At 42.7% G+C, this 12,650-nt stretch overlaps 1 protein-coding gene across 4 annotated transcripts in view; it reads right to left on the bottom strand.

Annotated features, from left to right (window-relative positions):
• The window catches only part of BACH2 (BTB domain and CNC homolog 2), a 181,094-nt gene that overhangs the window by 43,088 nt on the left and 125,356 nt on the right, over positions 1-12,650 (bottom strand). For all 4 annotated transcript variants that reach the window (XM_083857731.1, XM_083857732.1, XM_083857733.1 and 1 more), the window contains one exon: positions 1,777-2,031. In XM_083857731.1, the coding sequence (XP_083713857.1) occupies positions 1,777-2,019 (243 nt within the window). In that variant the 5' untranslated portion in view covers positions 2,020-2,031. The remainder of the gene's footprint in view (positions 1-1,776; positions 2,032-12,650) is intronic.

The following is a 12,650-nucleotide window of genomic DNA, read 5'->3' as shown; positions in this document are numbered from 1 at the left end:
ACTGGGTGACCAAGTGCAGGCACATTATGACCCCTCCACTGGCCTGCAGCTCAGCATTTCACTGCTGCTGGAATTAGAAATCTTCTCATTTCCAACCTATTTTTACTGAAAGCCAGTTGAAATCAATCAACGCTTGAGCCAAGTGTCTTTTAGCATTAAAGAGAAAATCCTCCTCTCAACTATTTCAGCTCCTCTGCCTAACTAGAGCTGTGGCACATCTCAGCTGTCACACCAGCAGTGTGAACTTGCCATGGTCCTTTCTTCTCCTTCAAGCCAAACTCATTCTTCTCAACATCTCAGGCACTTTTCTACATGCTTATTTGAATTTCAATTTCTTTTCTTTATATAACGAGACCTGAATTACACACAGAAGTTCCACTAGGGCTTCATAGAAGAGCACTGATAGTCTCCTGCCATTTCACACCTGTGCACCCTTGGACACGTTTTATCAACTCTCTGCTCCTACCCTTGCTTTGTGGCAAGAAAGCCATGTGATAATGACTGAGATTTGATTCTTCCACTGGAAATTATTAGTGGACACTGCAGAATCAAAGTGTGCATCCTAGCGCGTCCTCTGCGATATCTCTAAACTCCTATGCAAAATGAGTTGAATAGTCTTCATGAGTAATACTCAGTGTCAGGACTCATGAAGTCACAGCCAGTGACCTACTTCTAATGCTCTCCAACTTGTGCTGTGACAACATTACAACGCTGCTGAAGTCTCTGGAGAACTAAACCAGAGGGGGAAAAATGATGTGTGACACTTTGGGACCTGTCATTTTTTAAAAACACACCATGCCTCTTGAAGGGCATTAAGCAAACAATGGTGAAAAACCTCCTGTAATGCCAGAGCACGTTCCCACTTGAGCAACTGCTGTGCTGTGCCCTGGGTACATTGCCACATTCTCATGCCACCCTTCCCAGATGGAGACACCGGGCAGGCAGTGCTGAGGCAGCAGGTGATGGCAGCCCTGGCCATCAGGCAGACATCTCCCTTCTGTGGGCAGCAAAGCCACCACCAGCACGCCCTATGGTAGCTGTGCTGTCACGGCTCTATGGCTGTGAGGAAATTACAGTGGGGGTGGAAGCCAGCCAGTGAGATTCTGTGATAAAGTAAACTTTCCAGTGAGGTATGTGTTTTCTACATCCCTGGGCTTCCTGCTGTGGGAGCCATGCTGCATGACAAAACCTCTGCCTTTCTGATAGACTGTGTTCATGGTTTCTTGGCAGAAAACATGGTTAAATCCCAAACTCTTTATGAGAGGAGCTGTGAGGAAGCCAGTCTGAGTGAGGTGCAGGAGAGGAGAAAGAAGTGGAATAAAGATATGAGCTGCCAGGGTGGGGTGGACAGCAATGAAACTCTCAACAACATGACAGCTCAAATGATTTTTCAACAATAACCTGCCATGTAGCTGTCACATCACTCCTTTCAAATTTCCTGTCTAGAAGAGCAGAGGAATATCAGGGTCCTAAGCCCTGAATGTGGCTATGGTAATGAAATGTTTGGGTAAAATTCCTTCAGCAGCAGTGACAAAGATGATCTGAAGCATCCTAAAGCTTTGCCTCCATCATAAGGCTGGCATGGTGTGAACATGTCCATCTTTCAGTGATTTGCAACCCACCCAAACACGAAAAGCACATCCTGAGCCATGCTGGGGCAGACACTGACACCTGTGCCACCTTCCCTTTGGCCACCCCAGCAGACCACAGAGGTTTTCCTCACCACGCAGGAGGAAGGGGCACGTTGTCATGGTGGGGCAGGGTGACATACTGTACCTCTTCCGGCAGGCTGACCACCAGGTCATTTTCCGTCTGCCCAACCAAGGCCTGCAAGAAGTACTCGCTGCAGGCAGCCAGCACAGCCCGGTGGGCGCGGAACTCCTTCCCCTCCACGATCAGCGTCACGTCACAGAGAATGTCCTGCTTCCGCTGGTCATTTAAGCAGAGGAGAATATTGGTACAGTGCACCGTTGACTCATACACATACATGGGGGAGTCAGTCTTCTCATCCACAGACATGCCGTTCACACCCTGCAGGGGACAAGGGAGAAGAAAGCACAAACAAGGTGGTGAGGAGCAGCACAGTCCCTGGGTGAATGAGGTATGGTGAGATTCAGCCCAATAGCCACATACCTCAAGATCACAGCCAAGCAGCCCATTAATGCTTAAATCCGAGAAAGTTCCTAGGGAAAGGTACCATGATTGATACTGGTTTGATGCCACTGGATTTCACCCTGTCATGCTTGGATTACCTAGTTGCCCCACCAACTTCCCCCCTCAAAACCAAAATAGGGTTTAGACAGACTGCAAAGTGCTTTTCTTCAACCACCTACTATGCATCTTCAATTTCTAATTTAGTAATGGCAATAACATGGGGACATTGGAAATTCTAGAAGATTTTAGAAAAAAAAAGCTAGAGGGACTGTTGGGTTTTCTAATGGTGAAAAAAGGGCTTTGCACTTGCTTCAGATATTTCCAGATCAAAGGGAAAAACCCCTCAAACCCCGAAGTCTATTCTCCAGCAGACAGGCAGCACTACACAGTCGCACTGAAGACCTCGACTCAAGTAAAAGGCAAGGTGGAATTGTACCTGCCACTAACTACAGCAAGTTAATTTCTCAGTCAGAATTTTAAGCCTGAAGAGGGAGAGAAAGATATTTAACAGCTCCAGAAGTAATCTGTTTCCATGTACGGCTAAAGCAACAAGCCTTCATCAGTGGCTTAATGGCATTTACAGAAGAGCAGATCTTCCTGAATTCCAGACCCATAGGCCCAAAAAATCCCTTGACCTGAATGGATGTCCAGCCCTAGGCTGCACATGGGTGCTGAGGCTACTCCTGCCTGCAGGTCTCCCCCTTCTGACAGTAGAGCAGAGGTTGGAATGATGTCAGACACTGATTACACACCCATTACCACGGTCTGAGTCAGGGAAATTCTCTGCCTGATGTTTTGCAGTTTCTGATACATGTAGAACTGGCAAAGCCTCTGAACAACAATGACTGGATTTGCAGTGGTGATGGTGGAGGGAAACAGCTCCCCCCAACACCTCACACTGCCTGAACCCCCTTTGCACTTGTACACATTGAAGTAATTAATTTACCCAAAACATCTTCCCCAGCATTAGACTGAACCCTCTTTGCATTATTTTGTCATTTCAACTTCTCTGAGTAGGAAGGTGTAAAAGCCTGTGCTGTGACTGAACAGACTATGTATCCCAAACCAAAGCTGCTTGCTTTCAGGCTTACATGGGGAAAAGGATTATTTGTACATATTACTCTATCTGCTGTTGAAGGGAAAGTTGTGCAAATGCACAAACCTGCAGTATTTTTAAGGAATTATTTTTCCTTATTGAGAACAACAACTCCCTTCTGAGAGGTAAAATTCAGAGGCACCAAGGGTTATGGGTAAGATGATGGTATTTTGGTACAGTACTCCTGCACTGTAAATACCTGACTACTGTATCAAGTAAAAGCAAAATTCCTCCTCTGCTACTTTTTAATGTGGATCATTGCAGCATTCTCCTTTGCTAGTGCAATATACAGGCACATCGCTAGACACAACATGACTTCAAACTATTTCTCTTGCTGTGAGTTCAAACTAGCTTACCATTTTCCTAGGGTGGCATTTGAAAGACACAAATCATCTAGACAAGAATGGACTTAAGAGGACACACTTGTTACTTACATTGACTAAACTTCTGAATGGTAACTTCATCTTCCCGCCTTTATATGAGTATTTTTAAGCCAGTGGCTATGATGACTCTGTACAAAAATAGGTATTTTTGCCAACACTGCAAAACTGTAATATTACTGGAAGTCAATGGAATGCTTACGGATTCTCTTTTACTGGTATTTTCAATCTTTACGCTGACTCATGCTACACTTTTGAGCACTCAGCTGAAATGCTTACATGAACAGAAAAAACCCGACAACCAAGCGACACAGATTAGCCCTTCAACAACTTAACATCTAGAGAGAAGATACATAGCTGTTAATTGATCTGCATACAGGCAGGGGAGGGAGACACTGGAGGGTGAGTTGTACCAGCTGGATTTCTTAACCAGAAAAAAAATTTTCTCTGTATAAATTGAGACTAATGAGAAGAATTGACAGCAATCACGTTATTAGCACTCCGCCAAGGTAGAAGAGAAAATGACACTTAGCTCATCTCACACACAGCTTTCTGTATAACTAAACTCTGATGCTAACGATAGAGCTATAATGACGTTCTAATTGGTCACTCTTGCGTGCTATGAAATGAAAGAGTTTACAAGAACAATCTAGTGGGAAAACCTGAGAGTTGAAAATGACAATGCAAAGGGGAAAGCAGTAACCTTTTTTCCCCTTTATTTTCCAGGCATATCTTATGTCTGTAATATCTCAGATGATGAAAAAAAGGACAAGAAACCCAAAACCTGGCAGATAATGAACAAAACATGAATTGTATTTTCAGTGCCTTAGAAAAAACCCACCAAACCCCAGCCAGCCTAAAACTGCAATCCTCTCTTACAGTAATAGTGCAATTTGTGTGAATCAAACCCTGAATTACTTGGTTACTAATTAGTAATTTCTCACTTTTTAACTACAGCTCTCATCAAGTGTATTTTTTGTAAAAAAATTGCTGCATGTGCTGCGAAGTGCTGAAAATACCATGGTGTATTTCCCCACTGGAGAGCAAGCCTGCCTTCTCTGCTAGGAAACCTGACTGGTGCAGTCCTGAGGTGCTGGGGCTGCAAACTGCACCCTCCACTCCAGCAGATCCCTACCTGCGCTCCCATGAAGGACCTCCACCCAGCCGCTTGTATCATCATACTTTCCCCAGGCTACTCTTGTGATTCCAGGGGCTTCCTGAAGGTGGATCCACACTATTTGCCTTCCTACAGCCACTGAGAATCCACGTGGATGCCCTGTCTGACAGCTGCAATCTCAGCCTCCCACAGACTTCCCCCTGACCCTGCCCCTGACTGCTCTAGGAAGCACCCTGAGCCCTGCATTGCGTACAGGGAAACCAGGGCTGGGCTGCGGCTCAGGACCACCTATTTATCAGCTTTTAATGTTTCAACACGAGTGATTTACAGTCTTTCCTTTTCCACAATCTGCCATTGAGCACATGACCTCCAGACGTGAGGTGTTTCCTCTCCAAGAGGGTTTTATCCTGCAGGAAAGGTGCAAGATGGTGAAACCTTCACTGGGAAGTATATTGTTGATTTTCATAGGGCAAGAGTTTGGAGGGCAAAGAGAAAAGGTCACTGTAGTACTTTGGCATGTAGTAGCACGAAAATTAGCAGAATTCAACTGTTTTTTTTCCCCTCTCCTTGGAATAAAAAGACTCAGGGATCTGGTATTATCTCTGAACTCTAGGCAAGCTGGGCTGCAAGCCTTTTACACAGTGTTAATTCAAACTGCATCATTTTTTGCTGAATTCAGTATTATGCTGAGTCTGCAAAACCTTATTCATGGAAATCATTGCTACACACTTGGTATTTCTTCAAACCGAAAAGGGAATGTCTTAACAAGCCTTTCTCTGGCTCAAAAGAACATGCTGTGCATTTGTTTGCATATAGGTCACCATGCTGCCAGAAAAAGCCTCTATGAAACAAAAGTTTCCAGAAACTGGCATGAACTATTGTGGGCAAGGAAAGCACCATTGAAACTGAGCCAAAAAAGTTGCTGGTAAAGGCCAGCAACTGCGGTGAAGTGAACTGAAAGGTTGCTTACATGTTCCTTCCATGGTGATGGGTGGAAGATCCCACCAAACCCTTCTGCACAGGCAGCATGGAGGAAGTATACAAAACCTCAGGAGAACAAAAATGTTGCTCATGGAACATCCAAATTACTCTAGTTTGCAGCATGTTGTCTGTACTGGCTGGCACTCATCCAGAACTCTCCAGGAACCCATAAACACATTGACTGAGCTGCTACCAAAAATACATTATCTATCACAAAAAAAACATGCTCCTGCCTCACAAGACTGGACCACAGGCGATGTGGTGTCTGTTTTTAAAGGGAAACATGAGGGGAGAGAAAATCTTATCAAGACACACCAGAAAGTCCTGCATCAGAACTGGGCTAATTATGTGAAAAGGTAAATCTCTATCATGGCAGAACTACAGAGCACTTAACTGGGCAAATTATCATCATGACAAAGCAGCATGGCTTCTGCAAGGGGAAGTCATGTCTCTGATGGGCTCTCTCAGAATTCCTGAAGTGCGTCAAATTAGCTGTGAGGAACACTGTTATGTGTAATTAGTGTTGACTTTCAGAAATTCTTTGACAAAACCTTTAGAAATGGCTGTTAGAGAAACTCTGTTGTCATAAGCTGGGAAGTTGCATCAGACTGGAAATCACTTAGGATAAGAGGAGGAATGCAGGGACAATTTTCAGCAGGTTAGCAGTGAAATTTCTCCAGAAACTGGCTGTAGTTGTGCTGTTCAACATGCCTGAGCTTCTCTGATCTCTGGAGCTACAGCAAGGTTGGGCACACTTAATTCTTTGATGGCAGACTGCCTGGATGTATATCCGGCATCCTCACAGCAGCCTGACACTCCTCCTACAAGGTCAATGACACTATTGAGCCAGACACTGGGAACAATTTGAAACAACAGAGGTTTAGACTGAATATAGGGAAAAACTGAGGAACAGGTTGCCTGGAGAAGCTGTGATACCTGACCAATGAAATGAACCAAAATAGTACACCATCCTCATAGCAGGATGGTTGTTTAGTTTTTCCTTGAGAGATTTCACTGCAATAAACCATATGTACAACTGACCACTGCTGCACGTTACGGGGCAAAGAATTCACTGCATATGTAAAAGGATTAGTTACTCCTAATAAAAATATCCAGAGCCACAGTACTGAGAGTACAAGTTTACATGGGATGAGTATTTACATGCTGCAGCATGTATACTCTCCTGTCCAATATTCCACAGACAATATTCCACTGTCCAACAACAAATGTGCTTGTATTATCCATCCTTCCTGACCTACCAACCACTGCAAAACAAAGAAATAAATTATTTGATGGATGTCAATTCAGATGAAAGCCCAAATCTACTGCTTCCTAGACCTCCTTGCCCCTGTGATCCCAGCTGCAGGAGACAGCAATGGACATGCTGCCTGGTGCTCCTCTTTCTCGAACAGGAACTGCAGTTGTGTGGGACCAAGTTGTTAAAGGCAAGCAGTACAAAAACATCTGTCCATGTGGTGGGTGTCACAGACACCAGGGACTCCTGTTCTCAGCAGCTCCAGCAGAGCAGCTGGTTTAGGACGTAAGAAGCCATACAATACTGAATTCAACTCATAAAAGGTGTATAAATTGCAGAAGTATCTCTGTAGTCTGTCTATGGCAAACCACCAGCAAGGACTGGGGAAAAGAGGGACCTAAAGGCATCATCTCATCCCCCTCCTTCTACCTTAGGCAACGTAAACAGGACATCACATCTATAACAGTGCACAGAGGACTCCCAAAAACTTCACAGCAAAGGCCTAAAAAGGTCTGTCAGTATCTCCTCATTATGCCTGTAACGCTACATTTGAATACAGAAGCCAACAGATAACACTGTGATTCTTCATTTAGGAATTGCAGTACCTGACCTGGTGTAAAATGAACCACAGGTTTTGCTTGGAAGCATAAGCTGGAGATCACACTTTATGTCCTGCAACACAAGGTGATTCCCAACTTTCTCCTTATTGTGTTAAGAGAGGATCAATACTGAACTGGGAGTATTTTTAGTTCCAGTTCACGTTCTCTCAATCAGCTCCACTTACAGCAGAAGAAAGAATCTTGGGAACAGTTTGAAGTGGCCAGCTTTAACACATCTAAGGATCTTTGGTCAGCAGTAGCTGGAGTCTGCATTACAAATTCTCATGTAAACGCCTCATGGCATTTCTGTTCAATTCAGGATTCAGGCAGAGAATGTGAAAAAATGCTCTTTTGTTCTGACGTTTTCTATTATTTTTTTCCCTCCTAACAATTTAGCAAAAGGAACTCAGAAAAAAATGGGGAGAATGATGATAAAATAATGAAAAAAAGTTGAGAGCAACTTGTACTTCTGACAATTGGCAACAGCAGAAGCACATCAGACTTGACAGTTTTTAGAGATAAACATGCACTGTTTTTAAGTGGCAAGTGGGAGGAAAATAATTTTCCAGGCTTCCTTCCCCATCTCCTAATATTTTTTCTATGAAAAGACTCATTCTGTGTAATCAACACTTTGTTTTTAAAGAAAGTTATCAATAACTGACACTTCAGAGCTCCTAAAATGACCATGCTTATAATTGGTTATTACGATCTCTCAATTATAGCTATAACAAAGGATATGATTATATTGTCACTGCTTTCCTTTAAAAAGAAACTATTGAAAGGCCTAATGATTAATTCACCATTTTTGAGAGCTCATTGTAATGACAGCAGACTATATACAAAGGTCTCTTCAGTGAGCCCATTATTCAATTAATAAATGCTGAATACTGAGCAGTCATAGTCACATGAAACTTCCAAGAATCGTGTGAATTTTTAACCAATTAATTATCAATTACAACATCATAAAACACCAGCACAAAAATAGAAACAACGAAATTTAATTATAGATTATTCTTCTTAGTTGCTGCAAATACTATACAAGACTGATTTTGATTAATAATTCATACAGCAATAAAGTATCAGGAAAGATAATTATACTGTGCCACAATTCTCACACTGATTTCTGTAATTACAGATTACAACAGTGTTAGCAATTTAAAAAGGTTAGGGAGCAGTAGTAATTTGCTATGTCATCCTCAGCAATATTAATGTCGTCTTCTCTGAGCACCCCAGATAATTGAAAATAGACTTGCAGGCCGCCAGGCTACATGGACTTTCCTCTTGCCAAACACACTGTGTGCACCAGGGCCATTAGCAAGACTGTCTTAAGAAATGAACTTTTCACATTGATCAAGTAGCTTCTGCTGTAAAGGAAGCAGAACAACTGGAAAAGACACTGCAGAAGATTCCTGGCCGGCAGCTGCAGACGTGTTGCTCCCGAGAGTGATGGCTGGTGCTTCTGACCATAGTGCCTTGAAGAAGGACCTTCACTGGACAGTGAATGGGAAGGGAGACAGCTAAGAGAAATCAAGGAAGAATTTAACTGCAGGCCTTCTAGACAGGCAGGTCTGGCTGGGCACACAACAGAGCCCTGCAGACATTTGCTAACATCTCCTAAAGGCAAGAATTCCTCTTGCTGAGGAGGCTGCATGGCTCCAACACACTGAGTGCCCACAGCGCAGGGAGCACCCTTGGAACTGCTGAACAGCTGCAAGTGGTTCAAGGGCCACAAACTGGTCCACCATGAGTTACACCACAAACAGTGAGCAAAAGCATCAGTGCCATACATATGCTGGCTGCAGGGATGGGCCATGAGCCCCATTTCTGTGCTGCAAGCTTCACATGGATTCCAAACGGAAATGAGAATACTGGAAATTCCTTCCTTAGCTAAACTGACAGGAACAGGGATGTATCCTGCAGACTGTAGAATGGCTGTTTTTGAACAGCTCATTTGTCATCACAGTGCAGAGGCTTTGATGTTGGAAGTAAGACCCACTGCAAAGTCACTCACTGCTTTTCTTACACTGGACCTAGACCCTACAGCACAACAGGATAGACACTGTGCAAAAGCAAAACAAAAAAAGAATAAAAAGAGGTACTCTGATCCTGCAGACCTTTAAATAGAATTGCTGAATATTACTTTAATCTGTAGCATTTTGGTTACTCACAATGGTTTGGCAGAATGCACACATGAGCAAAAATGTACCACAGCTTCATGTCTACATTGAATCTTTTTTTTTTTTTTTTTTTTAAGTACTGTCAGGAAGCCTGTAGTCTCAGTGATGAATGTTTATTTAAACCCCAGGTGTCTACTCTAAAGAAATTGTGCTTCAGGTTGTTCAGAGATTGGTACCATAAGGAGTCAGGGATTCCCAGTGGAGGTTGCTTTGAAGAGTCCAAACAGAATTATGTTCCATATAGAGATAAAACCTATTTCTTGACTTCAGAGGGTTGTGTTGTTATTGTTTCTTGAGAGAGTAACCCAGATGAAAAAGGTAACGAGAGCTAGCATCCTTTAGGGACGTTAGTTAACATGCAAATAATGTTTACGCACAGTACATGCATTGACCTATACATTCTATACAGGCCTACGAGGCAAAGTATACACATGAATATTTTTATGACTCAGTAAAAATTACAGAATTATACTACTAATTTTCCTACATGGAGTGAGTCAGGCTTAGTTTAACATGAATTTTCAATGTTCTGTAAATAAACTGGTGATGCCCTCAGGAAAGAGGCATGGTAGATGCATGGGGGAAGACAGATCCATAGAATAGTTTGGGTTGGAAGGGACCTTAAAAATCATCTCATTCCAACCCCCCTGCCATGGGCAGGGACACCTTCCATATAGACCAGGTAGGAAAACAGGAGGAACAACACAAAAACTGTCCTCTATCCTTATTTCTCACAAGCTACTTAACCAGCTTATATGAACACTGAAAGTAAGAAACGCAGAACTCTTTCCTGATAAAATTTCCTCTTGCAGCTTTCATGTTGCTCTTTACAGTAGTTGGCTACCGTGAAGGGGACCAGAACTAAGTCTGCTACTCAAAATAGCTTATTCAAAGTAGAATGGGGAATGCCCAACACTGAAACACTGCCAGGAAACCACCAAGCACAACAAACAACATACTATGTTCTTCTAAAGTAGTCAATGGTTTCAGGACCTTGGGTAAGAGACACAACCTTTTGGATTGTTCTTGGGTGAGCTAGATTGTCAGATTAAAGAATCTGAGAGGGAAAACTGAAATAGTGATTTGTTTTAATTTTACCTTCCAGCTTGGTAGGCTCTCTAAAAAAGTTTAAGGTCACCACACAAACAGGGGCTGGAAATTCTGGCAAAGGCCCACTCCTTTCCTTGCTTTAAATGAGTATTTGGGGGTTTTGCTTGAGGAGTGATACAGTGTTATGGTTTCCTCCTTTTTCCTAAACCTTCAAATAATTGATGTGTATCTGTGTGGGCATATATGTACATGTATGTATAACTTGCACTGCAGAAATGCCATCTGAAGTGATGGAATTGCTGAAGCACAAATGGTTTGTCAAATATTGAGGTCACTTGCCAGTATGACCTCAGGATAGTATTTGAAATCTCTTTTGTTAATATGACTATGAGAACAAAGGCCCAGCTGATATTCCCTGATGCCACCAAAGTTTGGAAGTGACACATTACGAACAACAGCGCTGTGCAGCTCCTTTTAGCAGCCTTTGAATGTCAAAGAGTATGCTAACAAGTTATTTGAATAAAAGTTATTAATTTCCTTTATGTTCTATTTTAAAGCTCCAGTGGAGATCAGTGATGAAGCTCTGCACTTGAAATTTTGGTTGCCATCAAATGAGCATTGTTTTCACTTTTTAAAAAGAGAAAAAAAATCCCACAACCCCCCCCTCCCCCCCACAAAAAAGCAAATGGAAAAGTTCTCTCTCAAAATTGCCTTTTTTTTTTTTCTTCACTAAGCTGTACTAACTACTGCTTTTCCAGCCTATCTGCAGAACTGGTGGAAGTAGTTCTATCTGCTTGAGAGGCTATGGCCAAAACCACTGCAACCATCTTTGACTGCACAAATTGCAGAGGCTGTGAAGGCAACCCAACCCCCTTTTCTCCTGTCATGCTGCATAGCTGTTATGGGAAAAATCTGCTTTTTGTTTTACCCCCTAAAACACAAGCTTTTCATCATTGCTGCAAGTTAGCAGGTGGTCAAAACATCCTTCATCCTTGCCTGGGACACAAACTGGCAGGTCCTTTGGAACATGTCTGTTGTGATTAATGTGTGAAGAGCAGTGACACATGCAGTAGGTCACTGGGTTAAATTTGGGACAGACTTGCGTAGGGTGTAACTTTGCACCTTCTGCTCTCGAGAAAGAATACAGGTGTTGCCTTCTCCTTGAACAGTGGGACACTCTTTGTCTGTGCAGCGTTTTCCACAACCAAAGGGATACCAACAATAATGTTCTCTCTTGGAAACTGGAGGAAAATATGTTTCTTTATGGTTAGATCATAGATTTTGACTAATCTATAACTAAGTAACTAAACAAATAAACAAATATATTCTAGTGACTAGTGCATTAGGATCCACAGATTTACACATCTGAATCTTGGAAGTACTATCAGTACATGCAAAAAACCAATTTTCACGTGTTTTTCTAATGATCAAATGATCAGAAGATCACTGAAATTACTGTTTAGAAACTCAGAGCAAGTGCCAAGAGGATACCTGGATTACACCAAGGGATTCTGACTGTGGTTTTGATCCTGCAAAGACCTGAGAATTGCCGTTTTGTTATCAGAAGGTTTAATTGGGAGTTGCAAGCCTTCTCACTATTCTCAGTCTGACATATACCTAGATGCCTAGTTAAAGTCCCTTTATCCATGGACTGGCCCTGATTCTGGAATTTGACTGCCTTTCCTGTTGCAGACAATAAATCATCCAATGAAGAAAGGTGCACAGAAAGCAATCAATTCTGCTGCCAACATCTAACAGATTACAGCCAAGGTAAGGAGAGGATGTGAGACAAAAATGGACACCTGGAGTCAGTGCAACTGCGGTCTGAAGGAGCCCAGAGA

The sequence above is a fragment of the Zosterops lateralis genome, assembly GCF_965231275.1.
Source record: "Zosterops lateralis genome assembly, chromosome: 3".
NCBI lineage: Eukaryota > Metazoa > Chordata > Aves > Passeriformes > Zosteropidae > Zosterops > Zosterops lateralis.
This window is presented reverse-complemented; position numbering and strand designations above follow the sequence as displayed.